Below are 25,346 nucleotides of genomic sequence, written 5' to 3'. Positions count from 1 at the left end.
GCTGCCACTCCCACTTGGAGCCCAAGAGGTCTAAGCAACTTACGAACCCCAGGAAGTGTGGGAGCTGTGTCTGGGACCTACGCTGTAGGATGGCTCCTGCAAGACATTGGGGGCAGAAGGGTGAATGGGGAACCTCTTCTTGATGAGAGTGGGCACAAATCTGACTGACCGGCGCCTCCAGTGATTCAGATTCCTTCTATTGCAGGAAATCTCTCCACATCAGGAGCCAAGAGTCGCCACACACAAGGCGTTTGCCTCGTGTTAGTCGCAATTCCTGCTTGTGCTGACTCTGCCCCTTGGCTCCTGATGTGGAGAGATTTCCTGCAATAGAAGGAATCTGAGTGTGAAATTCTCACACTTCCATTTGAAAATTACACTAATTGTGTGAGTATTCATTCCTGTCTGTTTGTCTTGTCCTGACGAAAGCTCTACAGACCCGTTGGGCCAAATAGAGCTGAAACATGTCGACCTATTAATAGCTATATGGTAATCATGTAACTCAATTACCTAATATACTATTATTTTTTCCTTTTAAATTGCAGTGTGCATCTTCTTTATAATAAATTTGGTTTTTTCGGAGCAACACTGTTTTTTAAAATTGTTCTCAATAATTGGTTTACTTGGTGGCACTGCACTCCAACTCTCATTTTCTCTGGACACTTCTACCCTTTCCAGAGGTTGCCTTGGGTGAGGCTGGCATATAGCACGTCGTTTGTCAACCCGATGAATATGCCATGACGCAAGTGAAGGGGCGGATAAAAGATAAACCGCACACTTAACATCTTAGCGTCTATGAGGGTTGTCAACACATAACCAATGGTTATGGTAGATACAAGTGTCCATTTCCATCTATGATTATCGAGGTACCTATTCAGGGGAACTGAATGGATGCAAATTCCTCTTCCCTTTCCTGATCAGAACACCTGGAAGATCTCCAGAACAAAACCCGCCAAAATAATGTCCACATACGGGACATAGCTACTAAAGCGGAGGGGGAGGACATCTTCAGCTACGTTAGGAACCTCTTTCGCCACATCCTAGGTGCATCCTCGGACACTAAAATAAAGATCGACCGGGCACACTGTGCTGGACTACCTCGCTCGAACACACAGCTTCACAGCAGACATTCTAGAATGTGTGCATGATTTCCAAATCAAGGAGGACATTTGTGCAAAGCTCTGGAAAAGCACCATATCGCTTACAAAGACCAGACCCGACCTTCTACCAAGACTTAGTTGCACTCACATTGCAGAAGTGGAGGGAGTTCGACCTGTCACCATACACTTGCGGAGCCAAGAGATGCCCTACTCATGAAGACATCCCTTCTGCCTCATATTCCACTTGAAAGGGAAACTTTTCTAACTAAGATCCCTAACTGAGGCTTGCCAAGTGCTGGGGTTGGATCTGCCCACAGTAGGGCATGAGTCGGGTCTTTCCTCCCCCCAACCAAGAGAGCCACAGCCACGCTGGCGGAGACCTGGAGCACGAAGAGAGATGAGGCAACTAAATCTTGCAGAGATAGCCAAGTGGCAACTGGCAGTGTTGGACGCGATTCCTGAGGTGCTATCCAAGACAGACAACACTTTAGAGGACTAGACATCCAGCAGACCTATGTATAGCAGAAGGGCTGGGTGGTGGGTGGGGGGGATGGGGATTGTTGGCACATGTTGGACCCCTTATGGTCAAACTTGCAGACTTGTAAGAGTGTGGGACTGAAAGTAAGTTACTGTTCCAGTACTCAAGTTAACCTCTTTTTCAATTTTTACCGCTTTTATCATTGGGGCCCACACTCACTTACACAACTGATGCAATGACACAAACGAAGGGCAATCATGGAGTCTTCCACGGCAACTAGCAGATCTCTTAGAATCAGCAGGTCATTAAACCCCGTATTATACATCACTCTAGACAGCCCAATGCAGAGCACACCACTTAGAGTTCTCACCCTTAATGTGAGAGGGCTCATTAACCCAGTAAAACGCAGGGCGGTATTATCAACTTTCGGAAAATTTGAAAGCGGATATCTGTCTCCTTCGGGAGACCCACTTGCTCTCAAAAGATTGCCACCGCCTTAGGTCCTCTACTTCCCCACACTAGTTTTTCTCCTCGGCCCTCATGAAGATGCAGGGGTGGCCATCTTGGTGGCATAGTCCTTCAAGGGGAGAGTGGGACAGAAGGAGGCCGAACTTAGGGGCTCCTCACTTACTGTTTCATGCTGGGGGGCCAGTCTTTGATGGTGGGCTCTATATACACCCCAAACGACGGGCAAGAAGCATTTCTACATACAACATTAGTGTAGACGGTGTCTACCACTGAGAGGAGGGTATTACTAGGAGTGGATCTCAACTTGGTATTCAATAGTTCTCTAGACAGAGCCATGGGCAGGCGGGGGCATTATAGGAGGGAGGTCATGCATGGATAAAGGTCATTGGTCTCAGGTTCCTGTGAAGGGACTCCCGTCCCCACACATATGAATACTCCTTTTTCTCTAATGCACATAAGATGTATGCTAGGTTGGGCTATTTCCTGGGCACGACGGACATACATGCACTGACCATTGCGACGGAAATCCTCACAGCAGCACTTTCAGATTATGCCACAGTGATACTTTCACTGTACCAGCCCCCGCTGGAGCACCCCACCTGCCAGTGGTGATTAGGAGATATTATGCTACAACACCCGGAGGTGGTAGCACAGATTCAACAAACTATTACAAAATACCTTGCACACAACGTCATCCATACATTTCCATCGCCACATTATGGAAAGCACTAAAACAGTGCTTTGCACAGGGGCATACTCATTGCAGTTACCAGGACGAGGATATGCTGACCTGGAGATTAAAGATTGCGGAATATAGGAAGGCCATTAACAGGACCAAAGCAGAATATTTTGCCACCCTGATACTAAACGCCTTCGAACAGCGCTAGAAGTAGTTTTTACATTCTAAATAGCTTGACCAACCCAGACTGCTCTAAGAATGTGATATCCCCCTCCCAAACACTCTGTGATGACCTGGCTAGGTTTTTCCATGATAAAGTTAATGACATCATTGAAGATTTGGGTGGGGTATCTTATCTTTCTGCTGCGGCAAATACTTTGACTCTAGACACAGAGGACTCGGTGGAAATTAGTACTGTGGCTTCAAGTGTTAATTTCGAAAGGGGTATCACCGACTCTCTCTCCGAGTTTTTGCCTCTGGAGCTGGAGGACTTTATTAGATTAGCTGATGGTATTGCATCTGGATCTCCGTTAGATCCGATGCCTTGTAAAATCTGGAAAGAGTTTAGGATAGAGTTGTTTCCCACATTTCGTCAGATTTGTAACCAGTTCCTTACTGATGGAGTGGTTCCGTCTCAGTGGAAGCAGGCGCTGGTGACACCCTTGCTTAAGAAGCCTCCCTTGCCCCCGAGTGCCCTAAAAATTTTAGGTCTATCTCTCTCCTGCCTTTTCCTGCTAAAATAGTGGAAAGGGTGGTGAGTAATACTCTATCCCTTTGCTGGATTGGACTTCGTGCTACTGGGACCTTTGCTCTTGGACTCCTGGTTCTGGGCTGCTGACCTGCTTCTACACCACTGCTCGCTGGACCCGCTTTGCGGGTCCCGCTTCGCAGGGGAAGCCGCCGGGGAATCTGTGGAGCTGCTGTGCTGACAGAAGAGTGTTGGGGCATCTGCTCAGGGCTGCGAGCGTTCTGCAGGGACTACATCTCCCAGGAGTCCCTGCCTGGCCAATTTAGATCACCTGGCCCGCTCTCCCTGTTAGCCTCGCCCCCTGTGCACAGATCATGTAAAAGAGACTCCCTGCCTTTCACCTGTGGGACCCTTTGCTGGATTGGACTTCGTGCTACTGGGACCTTTGCTCTTAGACTCCTGGTTCTGGGCTGCTGACCTGCTTCTACACCACTGCTCGCCGGACCCGCTTCGCGGGTCCCGCTTCGCAGGGGAAGCCACCGGGGAATCTGTGGAGCTGCTGTGCTGACAGAGGAGTGTTGGGGCATCTGCTCAGGGCTGCGAGCTTTCTGCAGGGACTACATATCCCAGGAGTCCCTGCCTGGTCAATTTAGATCACCTTGCCCGCTCTCCCTGTTAGCCCCACCCCCTGTGCACAGATCGTGTAAAAGAGACTCCCTGCCTCTCACCTGTGGGACCCTTTGCTGGATTGGACTAAGTGCTACTGGGACCTTCGCTATTGGACTCCTGGTTCTGGGCTGCTGACCTGCTTCTACACCACTGCTTGCCGGACCCGCTTCGCGGGTCCGGCTTCGCAGGGGAAGCCGCCGGGGAATCTGTGGAGCTGCTGTGCTGATAGAGGAGTGTTGGGCCATCTGCTCAGGGCTGCGAGCGTTCTGCAGGGACTACATCTCCCAGGAGTCCCTGCCTGGCCAATTTAGATCACCTGGCCCGCTCTCCCTGTTAGCCCCGCCCCCTGTGCGTCACACCTAACCTATAATAGTGGTGTCTACTTCCGCTGTGCGGGAGCGTCCCGGGAGAAGCCCAGGACAAGGGGGGGACCGACTGTGGCCGTCAGGGGCCGAAGGAGGCCGGGCTGGGCCTACCCTCCAACATTGTGCCTTTATTTTACATGATATAGTCGGTTATCAGGAAATACCTGGTGTTTGCATATATATTATTGTTAATCCTATAGTTTCTTGACTGTGAAGTATGTCTTTGAACTCAAACCCTATTGCTCTGATCCCCACTCAGGCCGAGGCGGGGCAAGTTATCCTGGGCCCTTTAGACAAATATTTCAGTCGGGCAACCCAAGATATTGACAAAGAAATAGCTTTGGCCGAGAGGCGCGCCGAGCGTAGGTTATCCATTGAACTCCTTAAAATTCCCTTAGAGAAAAGGCCACCCCAAGGTTTCCCTGCATTGGCATTGGTTCCTCCCTTGTCATCTTTAACCCTGCCAGTTGTATTGGAAACGCCTTATGCCTTTCCCCCTTCACCAGAGCTGTTGGCTGGCTCGTCTGTGGGCCCCATTGAGCCTATTTTTTCGCCCACCTCGCACACATTAACAACCAGTTCACCTACAGTGCAGGTGATTACTGCCCAAGCGAGTGTGCCCATTTCCTCCCCCACCTCGCCCTTAACAACAACTGGTTTATTTCTAGGGCAGGTGACTACCGCCCAATTAAGTGTGTCGGCTCACATTGATAAAACTAAACCAAGTATTAAAAGGAAAAGAAGTGCTGCCCCGAAGAAGTGTACTCTTTCCAAACACCCGAAAAAAATAAGGAAGGTTGGAGTAGCCCTGCACCCTTCTAGTGAGCCTGTTGGGGCTGCCCCTGGTGGGGAAGACCCTACTAAGGATGGAGTTGTTTCGGTTAGTCCTGCATCTAATACGAATGTCCCTTCGGCGATGGGATTGGCTGAGACATTATCTTCCGCTCCAGTTCTGCTTCTCGAGTTGGAAAGGTTGATGAGGTCTCTCCTGAACCCTATCGAGGACCGAGTTAAAAAACTAGCTGATCGATTAGATCATTTTGAGCAGGCAACCCTAGATAACTTCTTTTCTACCAAAGCCCTAATCAAGTCCCATCCCAGGACTGGGGGAAGTACCAACTCTTTGAAACCAAATGTTCAGGCCAATAGTGTGTCCATTGTAGTGCCCTCTCCGCCTATAGTTAGCATTGCTAGCAAGCCTCAGTCGAAGGGCCAAACCCCTAAGACTAACTCAGTTTTGTTGGACTGCCCAAGTAGTAATACTAGCAAACAAACCAAGCTGCCTGATACCATGGCTATGGGTAACAAGGAGAGTTCTAAAAATGGTAATCCTGTCTTTAATGGTTCGCAGCCTTTACCAAGTAGCTTAAAACCCCGTTCTGGTGTCCCAGTTAGGGGTAACAAAGACAGTTCCAATATCAAAAACACTGCATTGAGTTGTTCCCAGCCACTACCAAGCATCTCAACAACATGTCCTGCTGCTCCTGATATAAGCCGGCCTATTAACCTCCCGGTGAGAGCTCCGCGTAGGATACCTCCCATGAATCTCAGCCCGGACTCTTACCCCTATGTGGTTGTCCTCACTAATGAACCACCTCTGTTGGCCGGGCAAACAGAATCCTTCCAGATGCTAAAGAACAAGGTAATGCACTTGTTGAAGGCAAATAGACCATTGCCCGGGGAAGTGGACGGGCTGATTATTGGAGTGAGAAGAACAGATTGGATAGGTTGCACTCCTAAGAACCTGGGGGGGGAGTGTATAGTTGTTAACTTTCAAGATCCTAGGGTGGCACGTTTGATTACAAAGCAAAATTGGGGCCCAAGTAGGGGTAGAATTGGTGTTGTTGATCTTACATTTTTTTACAAAAGACCAACAGGTATACAATTTGGAATGATCAGTGAACCAGGTTGTTTTAATAATTTCCCCTCCCAAGGGTTTGCACCTTTTACTGTACCCTCTCAACGGGGCAACTTCCATAACGGATTAATGTATAATCAGTTTGAAGTAATGAATGATCTAGGGTGGAGCTATTGACCAAGTTCCGATTACTGCCAGAACAACAGGGAAAGTATGTCCCGTAGGGAGATATGTGGAAAACCTGTGTTAACTGTTTTGTCCAAAAATGTGGTATCAAATGAAATGAGAACTTGTGGGGAGACTATGATTGTGGATTAAACTTGTGGGGAGTGTATTCCTACTTCCGGGGACTTCGAAAGAGAGGTATCAATTATATTAAGTACCGTGGACACCCAGGAGGTTGATCATAGCATGGAGGATACCACCCGAGGGAGGGGGGATGGGCGAAATGGAACTAGGGTGTCCTGTACAGGAGAGTTATCTATGAACAGCCCCGGGAAGCTCCTCTCATGGAACATCGCGGGGCTGAACAGTACGCTGACGTCCCAAAATTGGATTGATTTCATTAATGGTTTCGATCTCTGTTTATTCCAGGAGACGTGGGCTTGCGACCCTATATTTCTTCCTGGTTATTAACATTTTTCAATTCCAGCCATTAGAGGTTCTAGGGGCAGACCGATGGGAGGCCTGACTATTTGGGTTAGGCAATGCATTCAGTTAACAATCAAAGCGGTGGATCTGGGCGGTAAAGACATCCAAATGTTAAGAATAACCTCAGAAAAGCGTGGAGGGATAGATTTGTATAACATTTATGCCAGGGGTAGTACCATTGGGAGCTCTCCCATTTTAGAGGCACTGTCCACTTCCCTGGAATCTCAGTCTTTGGGTAACAAAGTTGTAGTAGCTGGTGACCTAAACAGGACCTTTGAACCATTGGATAGTCGGACGATCCCCTAGGGCATGAAGAAGATACACAGTGGGGTGTTACGACTTTATATCTGGTTCCTGTCAAGCGATGGACGAAAGATATATTACAACTGAATGCCATCTGCTTGGAACATGGTTTGAGAGCCCTAAATGGGAGGACGAAGGGCGACAAGGAAGGTGCTTGTACATTCGACAATGGTCATGGTCAAAGTCGGATAGATTATGTCCTCTGCAGCCTTAACTTGTGGCAGTTGGTATGTGACATGAAAATTGAGGGTAGACTAGAAAGGGACCATAATCCCCTCTGTGTGTCTCATGATTGGTGGATGGCCACATCAGGGAACCCCCAATTAAGTAATGGCCTAATGTGTACTATGGCCAATGACATGCGCAGACTTAACTGGCTGAGGGTACTAGCGAATGCAGAGGCTATGAACTTTATAAGTTCTGAAGTGGATACTGCAATCGCTGCTATGGAGGCTGCAAATCCTGTAACCCCAGGTTCAAGGGAAATAACGGACATACATAACAAGCTCTTTTCCACTCTAAAACCGCATTTTTTGAGGTCCAGTAATACTAACAGTAAAAAACCACCTAAACCAGCTAGTTGGTATAACCACCAGTGCAGGGAAGCCAGGCTAAGCTTGGAATGTGCAATTAGGAATAGGGATAAGGTAGCGATTGGTGAGGCCAGGAAGCATTATAGGGCTTGTGTATTACTGGCAAAAAAAACATGGGATGAAAACCACTGGGCTGAGTTAAAGGAGGCCGCAGGGGCGAAGGATTCCAGGTTGTTCTGGAATATTGTCAAGTGGGGTAGAGGAGGACTTCCAAACAAACCTGATAACAATGTCGCAGAGGGTGCCTGGGTGGATTATTTTGAACCGCAGTACGCTGAGTCAACGGAGTTTAATGACGTGAAGGTAGTTTCAGCTGTATTCCCTACAGGGAATTTATTTTCCATCAAAGAAACTGAAGCTGCAATAGGCGCTGCCAAAGGGGGAAGGGCCCCGGGTTTAGACGGGATACCCTCTGATGTTTTTATAAATGACAAGGCGAGGTGGGCTAGGTATATGTTTCTCCTAGGAAATGCAATTGCAAAGGGAACAGTAGTCCCGGAATTATGGAAGGGAGCAACTATTATACCCATATATAAAAAAGGAGATCGGTCCCTTCCGGCCAATTATAGGCCGATAAGCTTGATTGCCACTATCCAAAAAGTGGTGGGGAGAATGGTGGTAAACAGGCTAATGGACTGGGTAGATGAGGAAAATGCCCTGTCCCCATATCAGGCTGGATTCCGGCGGGCAACAAGCACCGTCGATCAGGTGTTTCGTTTTGCTCTGCTGCAGTGGGGGACGGTGGTGCTTGGTGAGGGCAGCCTGTATGTCGCTTTTGTTGACTTGCGGGCTGCCTTTGACCTGGTCCCAAGGAGAAAGCTCTGGGCAGTCCTGAGTGATATAGGCCTTCCAGCTGAGTTGCTCACTCTGATAATGAGGCTACATGAATGTAACTTCGCCAAAGTCCAGTGGGGCACGAATGGCGAATCATATGCCGATTTCCCAATTGGACGTGGAGTACGACAGGGGTGTGCTATGGCCCCCCTGCTTTTTTCCCTTTTTATTAACGGAATTGTGGCTAGGATGCTGAATGCCAGTGTCGACACACCTTCGTTGGCGGGCGTCAGGGTTCCGATCCTGATGTTCGCCGATGATACGTTGGTTTTATCTAAAACACCGGAAGGCTTGCAGCGAGCCCTAAACATCTTTGATCTCTTCTGTGGGGAACATGGCCTGGAAGTTAACGTGGGTAATACCAAGCTGATGGCCTTCTCATCTAAGCGTAGACCCCGGCCCAAAATATTTTTGAATAACTGTGAGTTAGAGGCTGTTTCTGTATTTTCATATCTAGGGGTACAGATAGCAAATAATCTAAAATGGTCCCAGGATGTTGAAATGGCGGTATTGAGGCACCAACAGATTTCGGGGGTACTCCGGGTGGAACACAAAAAGTCAAAATCAAAGCCCATAAAACCAGTCCTAGCAGTATATGACGCTAAGGCTATTGGGTCTGCTCTATATGGGGCAGAGTTATGGGGCTTTGATAGGCTTCTCCCTCTACAGATATCGGAGAATAGGTTCCTAAGGGGAATCACAGGTCTCCCCCAGAGTACACCACTGATCCCGCTTGGTCTTGATCTAGGGAGAAGATCAGTTAGTGACCGAGCGCGATTGCGCCCGATCCTTTACTGGAGACGCCTCTGGACTACCCCGGAGATAAGGCACTACGCAGAGGGGTTCCTTGCCATAATCAAAGCTGACATCTTCCACAAAATAGTGTGGTTAAAAAATCTTAGAGCAGTTTTAGGGGACCTCGGACTCTCTAAACTATGGGACAATCCATCTGGAGAACCCTTTCCAAGTAAAAATACAATAAAAAGTGTATATTGGGATTGGATAGATGGTAAACTTTGGAGTAGAACGAGGTCAGATACAATGGCGGGGCACTTCCTAGAAATCAAACTGTGTCCTACACTGGAACTATATTGGGACAGTATTACAAACCCAGAGGATAGGAAGCTTTTCTTCCAGTTGAGATCAGGCGCCCTCCCTCTGAGATCATTGACGGGTAGGTGGAGAAGTGTAACTACCCCGTCCTGCCCGGTTTGTGGTGCAATTAAGGAAAGCACAGGTCACTTTTTATTCGTGTGCAAAGCTTATGCCACCCCGAGAATAGTTTGGCTAACTCCTGTCTGCAGAAACCTAGGGACATCCAGGGGTGTTGAGGCACTACGAATCATTTGTACCACCACTGATATGCCTATCGTTTTAGGAACAGCAAAGTATCTGGGGTGGGCTTGGTCTATTAGACGGAGGACAATCTCTTCCAATGTAACATAATTAGGGTATCAAGGGATATTTGTGCAAATGTGCAAATGTATACTAAATAACTTCTTTTATTGCTCATGTATGTACAAATGTTTTAAATAGTCTTTATAAACAAGGAAAATTTTATTATTATGTATTTTAAATGTATGTTTGTGCTTTTATGAGTATATTGCTCGAATAAAGCCATGAAATCGAAATCTATCTAAGTATGTGGAACAAACTAAGCTCTTGGAGGAGGACCACTTTGGGTTTCAGGTGGCCCATGGCACCGAGACAGCCTTGGTGACCGTGATGGACGAACTTCAGGGGCGGGCAGACAGGGGTCAGGCAGCAGTACTTATTCTCTTATTCTGATTGACCTGTCTGCCACCTTCAACACGGTCAACCACGGAATCCTGCTGTGAAGGCTAATAGAGGTGGGGTGACGGGCTGTGCGCTTAGGTGGTTCCAGTCTTTTTTGCTGGGCAGACAGCAAGCAGTGTCCCTCCCACCTTACCAATCTGCTTTTACTAGTGTCTCGCATGGCGTACCGCAGGACTCGGCCATCAGCCCTATCCTTTTTAAGATCTATAGGAAACCCCTGATTGCGGTCATTAAATGACATAAGATTAATATTGTTAATTATGCTGATGACACTCAATTGATTCTCTCCCTTGAGGGAGTGCAGTTAACATCATTAGAGGTGTTTTATAGCTGCCTGCGGGACACAACACTCTGGTTGAGGAAAAACTTGCTGCAATTTAATGCGTCCAAGACGGAGGTGCTTTACTGCGCTATGTAAAGGGTTCCTTCCATGCTGCCCAGTAATTTCTGGCCCTCTGACACCTTGAATTCGGTTCGGCCTGTAAAGACTGTTCATAACCAGGGTGTGATGTTTGACTGTAAACTTACTTTGGAGGCGCAGGTGTCGAAAGTTGTGGGCTGTTGTCTGGCCATCATTTGTTCCTTACGGAAGATCTTTCCTCTGCATCCTCTTATGGCGCGCTCGTTGATAGCACGTAGTACCATTCTTAGCAGAGTAGAATACTGCAATGCCCTGCTTCTTGAGTCCCCGAAATTCCTTCTTGACAGGTTGCAGAGGATACAGACAACTGCAGCTAAATTAGTGTTAGGCTGGCCTAGAAGGTCTTCCTCTTCGTTGCCCTTGGCTGAGCTGCACTGGCTCCCTCTGAAACAGAGAATTCAGTTCAAATCTCTCTGTTTAGTATTCAGGGCCTTGTATAGAATGGGACCTGCCTCCTTCCAAAGTAAGTTCGAGTGGTATGTTCCTACTCGAACATTGCGCTCGTCAGGGGCAAAACTGGTACACATTCCCAGATTCAAGAAAGTCAGATCATGTGGGAGGTCCTTTGGGTTCGCAGCTGCAAAGCTTTGGAACACTTTACCTCTAGAGCTTAGACAAATGAGTGATCTCCTTCCTTTCAGAAGGAACCTAAAAACATGGCTGTTTCCTAAGAGTTAGGGGGTCTGTCTACAGTGTGGGTCCAACGGTTGCTTTTTATGCTGAATTACTATCGCCAGGATGCCTGTCAGGTGACATTGCGCTTTTGAAATTCAATAAATAAATAAATAAATAAATTTTCAGCTGCTGACAATACAGTGCGAAAAGAGAAACTGGACAAAACCAAAAAAATCAAAGAGCTAGAACGCATTCACCAACGCACAGGCGCCCTGAGGAACTGGCATCACCTGCCAGCCCTTCGCTCACAATTGGCAGGCTTCAATTCATTCGGATCGGGCAGAATACACTGCCCTCCATCTACGCCATTCCTTCAATGTCAGCGAAGATAAATGTGGCCCGCTTCTACCAAACAAACTGCGCGCTCAGCAGCCGGACCTGGGGGTGTCCTCGAGTCACACCTTGTGGGGGGAGCTGGTGACAGAAGACAGAGCCATAGCGAATACCTTTAGGGAATTCTACACACACCTATACTGGGGCCAACTCTTAGACCCAACGGACAGCACCTGGCATCTTCAATTTGCACGCCTGATCCCTCTCTCACCAGAATTAAACAAGCATCGGCAAAGCCTTTAGATCTTGCTATTTATAAAGAGCACATTCACATGCCCTTTCGAATGCCGCAATCTGCCCTTTCAACGGTAAGGAGGCTGCACTGCAACGTAAAATAAAGGCTCCTTGAGTATTCCATCTTTATTGCAGTCGAATGCAGTATCTTAAGCTGTTATGAGAGGTCACTTGAGACAGACACAAATGCTTACTGCAGCAGGCTGCATTATCTTAAGCCACTAGTGAAGATCCTATGAGCTGGACGCAAGTGCTTGCTGCACCCAGCTGCAGAACTAGAGGTCTCTTGTGTGATACAGCACTTCAGTACCTCAACTTTTAACTATTGTTCACATGAGTCACACACAAGTCTCCCATGGGCTTCCATCACTGCCCTTTCATTTTGAGGATGCCAAAGAATTATGAACATGCGTGGTGCCCTTAAATGTTTTCTTTACTTGAAAGTGGAGAGGAGAAATGGCAATAAATCTCATCTGTTCTTTTATTTTATTCAAGCAGATTATAGAGAGGGCTTGGAGTCAACAGATACATTTGCATATTCATGTTAGCAAGTCTAATGATTGTTGATTGTTTTCTATGGCCTAAATTCATGTTTTAATGCTTTGCTATGATTTTGAAAGTCAATAATCACACCCTTTGTGCATCTTCTCTATGTTTTTGATGGGGTCATCGTAATATCAATAGGTACCATTCACCAGTACTCACAAAAATCGTGGTTTTAGTTGCTCTTAAGGAATAGTTCTTTAGTTGCTTTCCTCAACACGTGAAGCACCAGTATGGGCAGGAAGTGGTATAAGATTGGCAGAGAGAGACTGAAGACTTAAAGGCTGTGAGGAAAAAGGGAGGGAGCGGGAAGTAATAAAGTGTAAGTCTAACAGGAGAGGGTAAGAGAAGGCAGAATAATGACAGCAGTCCCAAAGGGTGAGGGGCTTGAGATCCTACATGGTCTAAAAAACAATATGCGCAATGATTCCACATGGCAAGGCCAAGCTGGACTGCCAGAAGGTCCTAGGAACTACCTACCTTCATCTTTGAATAGCTGGTTTTTCATGTAATTGATACATGCATGTACCTGAGTTATTGCCAGTGACTGTTTTCCGCCTTTGTTTTAGTTTACCCAGGAGGAAGGCTGGTTATTGTGACCTTCCCAACAAACTAGGCAAACGTATTGAGTGCCATTGATGGTCAATGTGTGTAGGTTTAGGCATTTTAAGGTCTATGAGGACTGTCGATCAGCAAGTTGTTGCCAAAATGTTTCCAAGGGAACGAGGATTATGTGGTATTGTTGTTCCAGTTCCCCAGTATTTTAATGGTTCCTCTTTTATGTGTACCTGCTTACTATTGTAATTATTATTATTATTATTATTGCATTTATTGAGCGCACAGCTACCCGGAGGTTTCCCGGCGCTTGCCTTGGGAACCCGTCCTGGCTTTTCCCTGTGAGATAGCCCCTACATGGCATCCCCAAGGTGAAAGCCAGGCATCCCACCGCAGGGGGCCGTTGTGGAGATTAAGCAAGCTTAATGCCCAGAGTTGCAGAGTGAGAACCCATGATTAGAGCAGGCACCGAAGCGAGAATTATCGAGTCCGTGGACATTTGAGCTCAAGACCCTGCCGCGTCGGGAATTGAACCCTGGTCCCGGGTCTGACCTCAGCTTCCGGGTCTGCCTGCTCTACACCGTGAGCCACACTTCTCCACGATGGTATGTATCATATAGAATGTTTACTGTTTAAGAGAAGCTATAACATCAGTTCTGGGCTTCGCTCCTGCCTGCTCTGTAGTGGCTGGAGTTTCTCTACAATAAAAGACTTATCTATTTACTCCATGGCCTATGGTCCTTTACCATTTTCTCTCCGAAGTCACAGATTGCTGTTCTGGAGTCTCCTTGAATAGCAATTTCAAAGGAAGACATCTAAATTAAACTAGTACTAGGTTCCAGTACAGGACCAGAGATGTCCAATGAAGCTCCAGAAGTATTAGGTCCATGACACATTTACAAGACAATTACTAATAAAAATTAGTTCCATTTAGATCTACTGTAGGTACATTTATCTTACATAGTTATCCTGAAAATCTGGCATGGATTTAGTCATCCTGGTAGACACTGGGAAGAGGACAGCGCATGTTCATGGATCACTATTTTCTTTTGATGTTGTCATCATTCTTAGCTCAGTATTACCTCCTACTACTGCTGAACCTTTAGGAGCTTATTTATGAGAGGTTTGCATTATGTTTGCACAATGCAACTTGGTACATGTGTGAATCAAACCTCTTCTGGAGTAACGTAACGCAGAGCCAATCACTGAATTGAGTTACTCTGAAAATGGAAGGGGTTCCTTGGGCATTGCGTGGGTGTTCCAAGAAGAATCCCATGGATTTTGATGCTGCCCCAGATTTACAATTACTTGTAAACCTGGAGATGCTTCAAAATCTTACACCTTCCCAGGGGAGGCATAACAAGGAGAAACCTCTTTATTTCTCCTAATTTCTTCCTCTTTTCATGTGTGCTGCAGAATGCAGCACACGTAGAAAGAGGACTATGCTTCCCAGGATTGGTTTTGAGCAGGAAGGTGCCCCTTCATGCACAAAAACAATCCTTTTTACAACTCAGGCACCCTTGCACCAGGATTGAAGAGCGCCTGTGTTGGCGCTAGGCTGCCAAAAAGGTGCAAGGGAAAGGACATAATGTGCTGTATTGCCTTAAATACAGCGTATTCCTGAACTTTTCCTGTCACGCAATGCAGAGCATCAAAGTGATTTGCTGCGCTGACCTGGGTCACAAGTTCATAAACAAGCATTTGCAATTCAATAGGTCTGGCATTAGGAAAGTTTGAGCTATTGGTATTGTAAAAGACACATTTTTATTTATGTTTTGATTTTGAAAATAGCTAAATTATTAGCTTTGTCATTTACAATGCCAATAGTTATAACTTTGGCAAATGTGACACCTATAACATTTGTAATGCAATATGTGTTGTATTTACGTGACTTACATGTATTGTTATTACTAATAATAATGGCTTTTAATTTTTTAAATAATTAATACTTAAATAAAAGTTATTGTAATTTATAATGGTGATGCTTAAACTTTTGTAAATAACTTTTGTGACGATTATGTTCAGTGTAATTTATTGTGACGAAAATCCAAGAACAGAAGTGAAATGATAACATTTTTTTGTTACATTTGTAATAAAGCTTTAAAACATGGAGAGAACATATTTGAACCAGTTGTTGTTGAATTGTTGCACAGATTGATGCTATGTTGGCGCTGAGTGAGGTTGTGGTGGCGAACGAGTGATGTTGTGGCGTTTAGTGATGCTGTGGTAGCGCATAGTGATGTTGTGGTGCCCCTGAGTGATGCTGTGGTGGTGCTGAGTGATGCTATATGCTATGCTATGTTTTGTTTTGCTATCCTATGCTTTGATTTGGTATGCTATGCTATGCTGTGTTTTGTTATGCTTTGTCATGCTGTGCTATGCTTTGTCATGCTATGCTATGTTTTGTTATGCTATGCTGTTTTGTTGTGTTTTATTATGCTATGTTTTGTTATGCTAGGTTTTGTTATGTTATGCTATGTTTTGTTGTGTTTGGTATGCTATGCTATGTTTTGTTTTGCTTTTATATGATATGTTTTGTTATGGTATGTTTTGTTATGCGATGCTATATTTTGTTATGCTATGCTATGTTTTGCTATCCTATCCTATGCTTTGTTTTATTATGCTATGCTATGTTTGGTTATGCTATGCTATGTTTAGTTTTGCTATCCTATGCTTTGTTTTGTTATGCTAGGCTGTTTAGGTGTGTTTTGTTATGCTATGCTATGTTTTGTTGTGTTTTGCTATGCTATGCTTTGTTATGCTATGCTATGTTTTGTTATGCTATGATATGTTTTGTTGTGTTTTATTATGCTATGCTTTGTTTTGCTATGCTATGTTTTGTTATGCTATGCTTTGTTATGCTAGGTTTTGTTGTTTTTTGCTATGCTATGTTTTGTTATGCTATGTTTTGTTTTGCTATCCTATGCTTTGTTTTGTTATGCTATGTTTTGCTATCCTATGCTTTTTTTGTTATGCTAAGCTATGCTGTGTTTTGTTATGCTATGTGTTGCTATGCTATGCTGGTGAGGGTGTGTGAGGGTGGGTGAGGGGGTGGGAGGGTGTGAGAGGGTGAAGGTGTGAGAGGGTGAGGGTGTGAGGGTGCAAGAGGGTGAGGGTGCGAGAGGGTGAGGGTGAGGGTGGGTGAGGGTGAGGGTGTGAGAGGGTGGAAGGATGAGTGAGGGTGTGAGGATAGTCCTCCCTGGGGGCCCGCCGTGTAGGGGATTCATTTCAGGCTGGGGGAGGGGTGCCTGGCTCTCCGCGGGCTGTGAGCTGCCCCTCGCCTCGCCTGAGCCGCAGCTTTATGATGCAGATTTCCTTTTAACACCTTCTAAACAAAAGCAAATTAGGGCATCGCATTGCAATATCAACACTCGTTCATTAAAAGCAAATGGGAGGGAGGAGGGGGCGAGACAGCAGAGAAGGGGGAGGGCGGGGAGTAAGCCAGTCAGCGGGTGTTGGCGAGTCAGCAGATTTGCTGCTGTAAACTGAGCTCCAACAATTAGGGGTTACTGGATACCTGTCCAGTAGAATAGATATTTCAAGTAGGTCTACTTTCTCAAATTAACTATGTAAACTTCCATGTCTTCCTCTACACCTCTATATATTTTTAGCAGATCGGTATGTTTTTATTGTTAAAGTCTTACAACAGGCAATTTCATTATACTGAAACTAAATCATTACCAAAATCACAAATGGCACACCACCATTGTTAAGGATGACACCATACCCCACAGGAATCACCTTTCTGCAAAGTTTATATCTTTACCACCCTCATCGACAATTTGTACCAATGCTTGGTAAAATAAAGTATAGGACACACATTCATACAGCCAAATTAGGAGTAAACTGGCCAACTTATTATGCCTAGCCCCAAAAAGGTGGAATATCAAATTAAACCGGTTTATAATGCTAAACTTAATTTTATGTACTTCCATTCAGCTGCTTTAAAATTATAAGTGAAAAACGATGTGGCTATTATGCATCTGGCTGTTTAAGTATATCTGTTATCTATTCATAAAAGATTAATTTGAAAGATGTGAACAAGAATTTAGATTTGATACATTTAGCCAATGTCTGCAAACATAATAGAATCTGACGATCTCTGTCATCACTCTGAAGGGATGGGTGGGAGGCAAGGAGTAGCGGATGTTTAAAACACCCTTTAGATGCCTATGCTGTATATAGAATACCAACCCCAAAGAAAACAGGGGAAACCTCAAAGGAGTAAAAAAAAATATCTTTAAAACAAACAGTGTGTGGGCACCACAATGGAGGCTGGGGTGTGGGAGCGACCCCCTACCCCTTACGGGCAAGTGGGAGCCTTACACCCCAGTGCGCTTCGGACAGGCGGTTTGTCCTGGGTAAAAGAAAAGGAGCACCTGGAGGCTGACTGGGGAGGGCTAAAGGTTTAAAGTAGTGGGAAGTTGATTCTGAAGGGAAGCACACCAGTCTGGGCTAGGAAATTACTGCTGGGCTAGGCAGTTTTCGTGCGAGTTGGATGTAGTGTTATTAACAGGAAGGGCCACATACAGAATAAGGTGGTTATAGGGGCATTGTTGACACTGGAAAAGACAGATAGGGCGGATCTTTTTAAACTTGGGTTTTAAGATCAGGCATGGGTACCCCGGAGAGTGCGCCCTTTCTAGGCGTGGTGGTCTGGTGGCTGAGGTGCTCGCATGCTACCTCCTGAAACTTAAAGTTAAAGTTAAACAAAGTGTCAGGGAGGGTGGTGAGCTTCACAAGGGTGGCAGTGAGCAGCAAGTGGGGGTGCCTGTGCTGATGGAGCAGCCCGGCGGTGCAACTGTGGAAGGAAAAAAAAAGAAAAATAGAGCCTTGAAGGCGGCGTCTTATCTGGGACCTGCGATGTGGGAAGCACTCAGATGAGTCCCTCAGTGAAATGCAGAGGAGAGAGCGCGGTGTGTGGATTGAGAAGAGGGGTGGCCTGGTTAATTTTGAGGGGCAGAGTGAGGGAGGATGCAAGCCTGCATCTGGACCCGTGTTCGTCACAAGGGCAGGGCTAGGGCAGTGACACTAAAGATAGACTACCGCATGTGGAGTGCAGGGGAGTAGCCCCTTTTTTAGCTCGAGTACACAAAGCTGCACAGGAGAACAGGAATTCAGGGAGTTGGCATAGCGGTCGGGATAATAAAGAGCAGAAGCAACATGAGCAGGTCATCAGCGGGCAAGAGTAGGACAGAGAGTGTTCAGTTTTATACGAGGCTGTGGAGCAGGCAAAGGGCACTGGTAACCGATTGGCAGGGAGAAGTCTAATGATGACTTTGTGCTCGCCAGAGCTGGAGGCTCAGGTAGGGTAGAGCCCCCATTAGGAGGTCTTGTGCCAAGGAGAGGGTGATTAATATGGGCCAGTGAGGACGGGGGCTAGATGAGATTGGGACATTAGGTCTTGAGGAATGTCCCTACCAGGTGTTTCAGGATGGTAGGGACTGGTAGGTCAATGCTTGCGCATTGACCTAAAAGCGCACGGGCACAGCATCAAATCGCAAGTCTAGGTAAACCTCTGTTTAAGCCCCTATAGTCTCGCTCCGCTCAATGCGCATGGGCATTGAGAGGCGAGACCTAATGAGCCTTTTAGTGTATGACTGTGTAGTCCTCAATTGTGTTAACCCTATCCTGCTTGCAGGATTTGAGGCATCTATCCTTGTGTCCATGTACTGCCATAAATCTTTCATGGCAGCTTTCCATTTATGTCGGAGTACAGTATTATTATGCATGTAAAACATTAAAACAAAGTTGTTAAAAAGAAACTTAAGGCTTTTTCTTGCATGTGTATGTATTTGTAACGTGAAAAAACAACTGCAATTATGAAGATATAATCAAAAGATGTCTTACCTCCTTTGCCAAATTCTCCTTTTTATTGTTCAAATCTTTTATTTTTTCTTTAAGCTCAATAATCCTTTCATTCTTGTTGTTTTCGTCTGAATGCTCATTGGATAAGCGGCTATCGGAGTCCTAAGAAAAATTAACCATATGGCAAAAGTAAGCATCTATGAATATTCTGGACATGTAGAGAGTGTAATGATATGTTGCTAATTTTTATTTGTAAAGTAAATAGCATTCAGATACCTTGGTTGTGACTATGTTAATTTTAGTCCAGACATCTTCCCACTTTAAACGTGAGGGTAGCCAGCCACATATTGGCAGGCATGGAAATTGCTTCAAGTGTTGTTAAAACCTAGCTTTGAATGCCAATTATGTGCAGAACATGAATGACTTGTATTCAGCATGCCTCCTGGCCAACCATATGCACACCCATACCTGTTCCCTTGAAGAAACAAACATTACAAATGCAATAGGTCTCGCATTGGGGGCATTTTTGGCCACATGTGGTATTGCACCCTGCAACATGGGTAGGTAAAAAACATTGACATTTATAATGCCAATAACTTTAAATCCACCAAATGCGAGAAATATTGCATTTTTAATGCTTTTTTTAGGTATGGTGTTAGGCAAGCCCTTTTGAGTTTACTAAAATTATATGCATAATATACTTATTTACCGATTGGCTCTTCATGCGCTTTTTACAGCAAAAAAACACTCTCTCCTGGCATCTGTGTTATATACTTTCTCTGTATTAAATTTTTGAGAAGTTGGAGTCTCGTGACGTTTGGATAAGCATAGTTTATATAGTCATACCTTCTAACTGTACTTTTTCGACACACAATTGTGTTTTAATGTTCTCATTTGCTCATACAGATACATTCTGACTGGGAGCTGTTCATAGATATTTTTTTAAACCACTCAGTGTGCTCTTTTAAGGCAAGAAACGTGTCCTGACATCTGAATGTCGCTGACATGGAACGTGGCAATATATCTATAAAACTTGTTAACCCAAAACATGTATTAAAAGCTCTCTTGGCTTAAATATGTTGTTTCCACCTAAGCGAACCTTCTGTTAACATTCTCAAGACTAACAGGTCGACTTTCGCCGTGCAGAGTATCAGTATGTGTGATTGTAGTTCCAGTGGAGTAGCTAGAGCTTCTGGCGTCCGGGGCTATCCCTCAGACTGCCGGGAAAAAAGGACGGCGAGCAGCGGGGGTGGACTGGCAGGGTTTAACCCCTTGCATGCTCGTGACGGAACCGTTCAGTCATGAGCCTCGGGTGGGCTGTGCTGGTGACAGAACGGTTCCGTCACGGCCCGCACGCCGCGCCTGCGTGGAGCGAATTCCGCGCCTGTGCTGAGCGTTCTATTAGGCGGGCGGGGCCGTGACGGAACCGTTCCGTCACAAGCACAGCCCATCCGAGGCTCGTGATGGAGCGGTTCCGTCACGAGCACGGGAGCGCTGCGCGGCCCCCCTCCCCCTTAGCACTGCGGCGGAATAGCCGCGCCAGCTAAGGGATTAATTTACAATGCCAATCTCTACTTCACTGTAGCTCTCCTCGCAGCCCATCTACTCTTGTGCCTCACTCTCAGGGGGTTAATATCTTCGCTATGAAATATGTATTTTCTGCAGCAAGAGAAAGCAGTGAGAAAACTGAAAGCCAGGTGCAGGGGAACATTTCACACACAAAACACTGTTTGCATTCCTGGCTGAGGGTCACCAACAAGAAAACAATGGTGGGGGGGGGGGTGTGGAGGGGGTGATAACAGCCTCATCCATTACTGGCAATGTTAATGGCAGAAACTCTAAGTTAAATCTGGGATGCAAGGGCGTCAATGTAATGCATTCTGGTATTTGCATTTGAAAAAATACAATATTTCTATCTATCTAATGTCTTGGGTCTAGTTAGCGCTATATAATACTCTAAAAGAAAAAAAAGTCCAGCAGAGGACTATCACCTCAGGGTTAGATAGAGTTTAGTTGTAGGAGGACCCAGTGTGGTTAGAGTAGTGGTAGGATAGAGAGAGAGTGCATGCTTCTGCATGCCAAAACTGCAGAACAGTCAGCAGAACAAAAACATTTATGTTATTTAGTTTTTAGGTGAAAGCCAGGATTGTCTTTGCATTATACCCAATATCTGAAATACAATCATTTTAGGAAGTTGCTTACATAAAACTGCTTCCAACATATTTTCCAACAAATGATGAACTTTATATTGGTGTTCATACTGGTGTGTTTTATTTCGCACTATGAATTTCATATTTATTCTGCGTATTATCAATCATAATATTTTTTGAAAAGGAACAAGCAACTAATGATTTATTATTTTAGTAAGAAGGGTAAAGATGTGGCCATGTATTATGAGAAATAAACTACTCTCCGCCATTAGAATGCTGCAGATCACATCAGAGTTGTATGACTTCATAGCGCAATTCAGCTCTCAACCTTCTCCTTCTATATGTACTTGGGAACTCCTTGGTGACTTGCAGACATATGTATGTCATCTTCAAACCACTTTTTAAAACTGAAAGAGACAACTGATAGGCCTCACCAACCTGCCAAAGAGATTTGTGCGTAACCTGCAGGCTGCAGGACAGAATTCTAGGAAGAAGATGAAAACCTGAAAGTTCATGGTTGGACTTTCAGTAAATGCAAAAACAACAATTGATGGACAGAATGCAGAACAATGTCATACATTCACCCCAGTACAGAGATCTGGGCCTAAATCCTTAGTTTTTTTGCACTCCACACCACCCCAGTTCAGACATGGCCATATGCAAATCAGCCTTGACCCTGTGCCTCATGGGAACAGTCCAGCCCGAACTGCCAAGCCATGTCTTTCCTGCACCTGAATCAAGCATCCTACGAACCGTTTCTGGCTATCAGCCGTCTTCAGCCAGGATAGCTTGACTCCAGTGGTGTGGAGAGCATGGGACTCACGTCTGAGCATACCCATCCCACTCAGTAAGACAACTCGGAGGGTTAATGCACCTTCACCAGAGATCTCGTCACCTACAGGTTAGAAGTCTAGTAAGACAACTTCGTGAGTTAATGCATGCACCTGCTGTAAAGATCTGCATGTAACCAGCAAGTAACAGCGTACAATCCAATAATACAAACATGAGCGCCATGCCTTTGGCCAAAGGGAGCACACATTGAGTGGCGAGAGATCATTTGCTTTGCGGCTTGCACACTACTTTGGGGGCGGTGGGCACATGTGCGGCAGTTGTCTGTGAGCAGCCAGTCCGTCACTGCATAATCTGCTCACAGCGATAGCATGTGTAAAAACCAATTTGTGCATCTCGAATCTAAAGAAGTGATCTTTAATTGTCAAACTCGGGAAAACGCCCGAGTTTTACAATTAAAGATCGCTTCTTTAGAGTCAAGATGCACAAATTCATTCATAAGACTGGTATAAATAACGAACAATATACCATAGGACAACGAGCCATATGTAGGAACCCAAATGCGAACGCAAATGCTAAAAGTCGCAGAATTTCAGCATTTGCGATCGCAATTTGGGCAGTGTGCTATGTAGCACACAAAACCCCACGCGCAAAATAAGGAATCGCAAAATTTGCGATTCCTTATTTTGCATTTGATTTTTAAGGAATCGCAAATTGTGATTCCTTAAATGCAATGTAGGCAGCACCCAAGTTGTGCGAATTTTTGGCTTAAGGAATCCCAAATTACCACCAACTTGAGGTTGGTGGTAATTTGCGATTTCTTTGAAAATTGCATTTTTTTTCATTTTTCAAAGTGTCATGTGGCTCACATACATGCCCTTAGCGCATGTATGTGCGCCACATGTGCACACATGTTTATTTCAGGGGTGCAAAAGGGTGTCCTATTGACACCCTTGCACCCTTGAAATTTCATTCTACATTTGGGATTCTCTAATTGAGAATCGCAAATTGAGAATGCCTTCCCATTCATTCCAAAGGGCCTTCCAGCCCATAGGAATGAATGAGAAGGTATTCCTTATTTGTGAATCTCAATTTGCAATTCGCAAATAAGGAATAAGTTGGATTTGCAAAAAAGTTTGCTAATCCTACCTACATTGCGTTTTGTGATTCTCTAAAAATCGCAATTTGAGAATCGCAAAACACAAATTACCTACATATGGCCCAATATTTCCAAATGTCTCAAGATTAGGGTGACCACTCTCGACAATAGAACTTACTCCAGAGATCTGTGGTGAAAGGGAAACACCCTTAAGTTCCTCTCTATCTGAGCAAGGTAAGCATAAGGCTTTCACAAACTTACGAAACCAAATTGTAGCAACCGTCATCAAGCAGCATTTTTAACTACAAGAGTCCTAGTCCAGGTTTTATTAAGTGAAGTCAGTCAAGTCAATAAATTTATATAGCGCGCTACATACCCAGAGGGTCTCAAGGCGCTTGGAGAAGGGTGGGGAATTAATTGTCAAATATCCACGTTTTAAGTTGTTTTCTGAATGCTAGGTGGTTCTGAGTAAGGCGAAGGTGAGTGGGCAGTGAGTTCCAGGTTTTAGCTGCCAGGTAGGAGAAGGATCTACCTCCCATTGTGGTTTTGTTGATGCGAGGTACAGTGGCAAGGGCTTGGTTGGCGGATCGTAGTTGGCGGGAGGGGGTGTAGAAGGACAGTCTTGTGTTGAGGCATTCGGGTCCGATTTCGTAGAGCGCTTTGTGTGCGTGGGTTAGGAGCCGGAAAGTAATCCTTTTATTGACGGGAAGCCAGTGGAGGTTTTTCAGGTGTCCAGAGATGTGATGTTTGCGCGGGATGTCTAATATGAGTCTGGCTGAAGCGTTCTGGATGCGTTGGAGTTTTTTCTGGAGTTTTGCGGTGGTACCGGCGTAGAGGGTGTTTCCGTAGTCCAGACGGCTCGTGACCAGAGCGTGGGTGACTGTTTTTCTAGTTTCGGTGGGAATCCAGTGAAATGTTTTTTTGAGCATGCGGAGAATGTTGAAGCAGGATGAAGAAACAGCGTTGACTTGTCTGTTCATCGAGAGTGAAGAATCCAGGATGACGCCCAGGTTCCGTGCGTGGTCCGTCGGGATGGGTGCTTTTCCAAGGACCTCTGGCCACCAAGAGTCATCCCAGGCGGAGGGGGAGGTGCCTAGGATGAGGACTTCTGTTTTGTCGGAGTTCAGTTTCAGACGGCTGTGCTTCATCCATTCGGCTACTTCTTTCATTCCTTCATGCAGGTTGGTTTTGGCGGTGTTAGGGTCTTTGGTGAGTGAGAGGATCAGTTGGGTGTCATCAGCGTAGGAGATGATGTTGAGGTTATGTTGGCGTGCGATGGCCGCGAGGGGGCTCATGTATACGTTGAAGAGGGTGGGGCTGAGTGAAGATCCTTGTGGTACGCCGCAGATGACTTCAGTGGCCTCTGATTTGAATGGTGGAAGGCGGACTCTCTGGGTTCTTCCGGCGAGGAACGAGGTGATCCATTCCAGTGCTTTTCCTTGGATTCCGATGTTTTTGAGGCGTTGTAAAAGGGTGTTATGACAGACCGTGTCGAAGGCTGCGGAGAGGTCGAGGAGGATGAGGGTGACTGTGTCTCCGTTGTCCAGTATAGTTCGAATGTCGTCTGTTGCTGCGATGAGGGCGGTTTCAGTGCTGTGCTTGGCTCGGAATCCGGATTGTGAGGAGTCAAGGGATTTGTTGGTTTCGAGGAATGCGGCGAGCTGGTTGTTGACCACTTTCTCGATGACTTTGGCCGGGAATGGGAGGAGTGAGATGGGGCGGTAGTTTTTGAGTTCGGTGGGGTCAGCTGTGGGTTTCTTCAGGAGGGCGCTGAGTTCGGCATGTTTCCAGTTTTCCGGGAAGGTTGCGGAGTTGAGGGAGCAGTTGATGACGTCTCGGAGGTGCGGTGCTATAATGGAGTCTGCTTTGTTGAAGATGTGGTGAGGGCATGGGTCTGTGGGGGATCCTGAGTGGATAGAGTTCATCAGACGGATGGTGTCCTCAGTGGAGATTGGCTTCCAGTCATTGAGGATGTTCAAGGGGGGTGGGGGTCCTGCAGGGGGTTGGGTGGGTTGGTCTTCGGGTCGGTTGTCGAAGCTGTTGTGGATGTCAGCAATTTTGTTGTGGAAGAATGAGGCTAGGGAGTCGCAGAGGGCTTGAGAGGGGGTGGGCTTGAGAGGGGGTGATGTCGTTGGAGTTGGCTGAGGGGTTGGTGAATTCCTTGACGATGTTGAACAATTCCTTGCTGTTGTGGGCGTTGTTATCTAGTCGGTCCTTGAAGGCGGCTTTCTTGGCATTCCGGATCAGTCGGTGGTGAAT

General features: G+C 45.8%; 1 protein-coding gene across 1 annotated transcript in view; it reads right to left on the bottom strand.

Annotated features, from left to right (window-relative positions):
* Positions 1-25,346, bottom strand: part of CAGE1 (cancer antigen 1) — a 1,013,025-nt gene that overhangs the window by 521,732 nt on the left and 465,947 nt on the right. Inside the window, exon 8 of the mRNA XM_086966850.1 lies at positions 19,092-19,211. Within this exon, the coding sequence (XP_086822976.1) occupies positions 19,092-19,211 (120 nt within the window). The remainder of the gene's footprint in view (positions 1-19,091; positions 19,212-25,346) is intronic.

This window comes from Lissotriton vulgaris, chromosome 4_1, assembly GCF_964263255.1.
Source record: "Lissotriton vulgaris chromosome 4_1, aLisVul1.2, whole genome shotgun sequence".
Taxonomy (NCBI): Eukaryota; Metazoa; Chordata; class Amphibia; order Caudata; family Salamandridae; genus Lissotriton; species Lissotriton vulgaris.
Note: the sequence above shows the minus strand (reverse complement) of the source record. Positions and strands in the feature narration are given on the sequence as shown.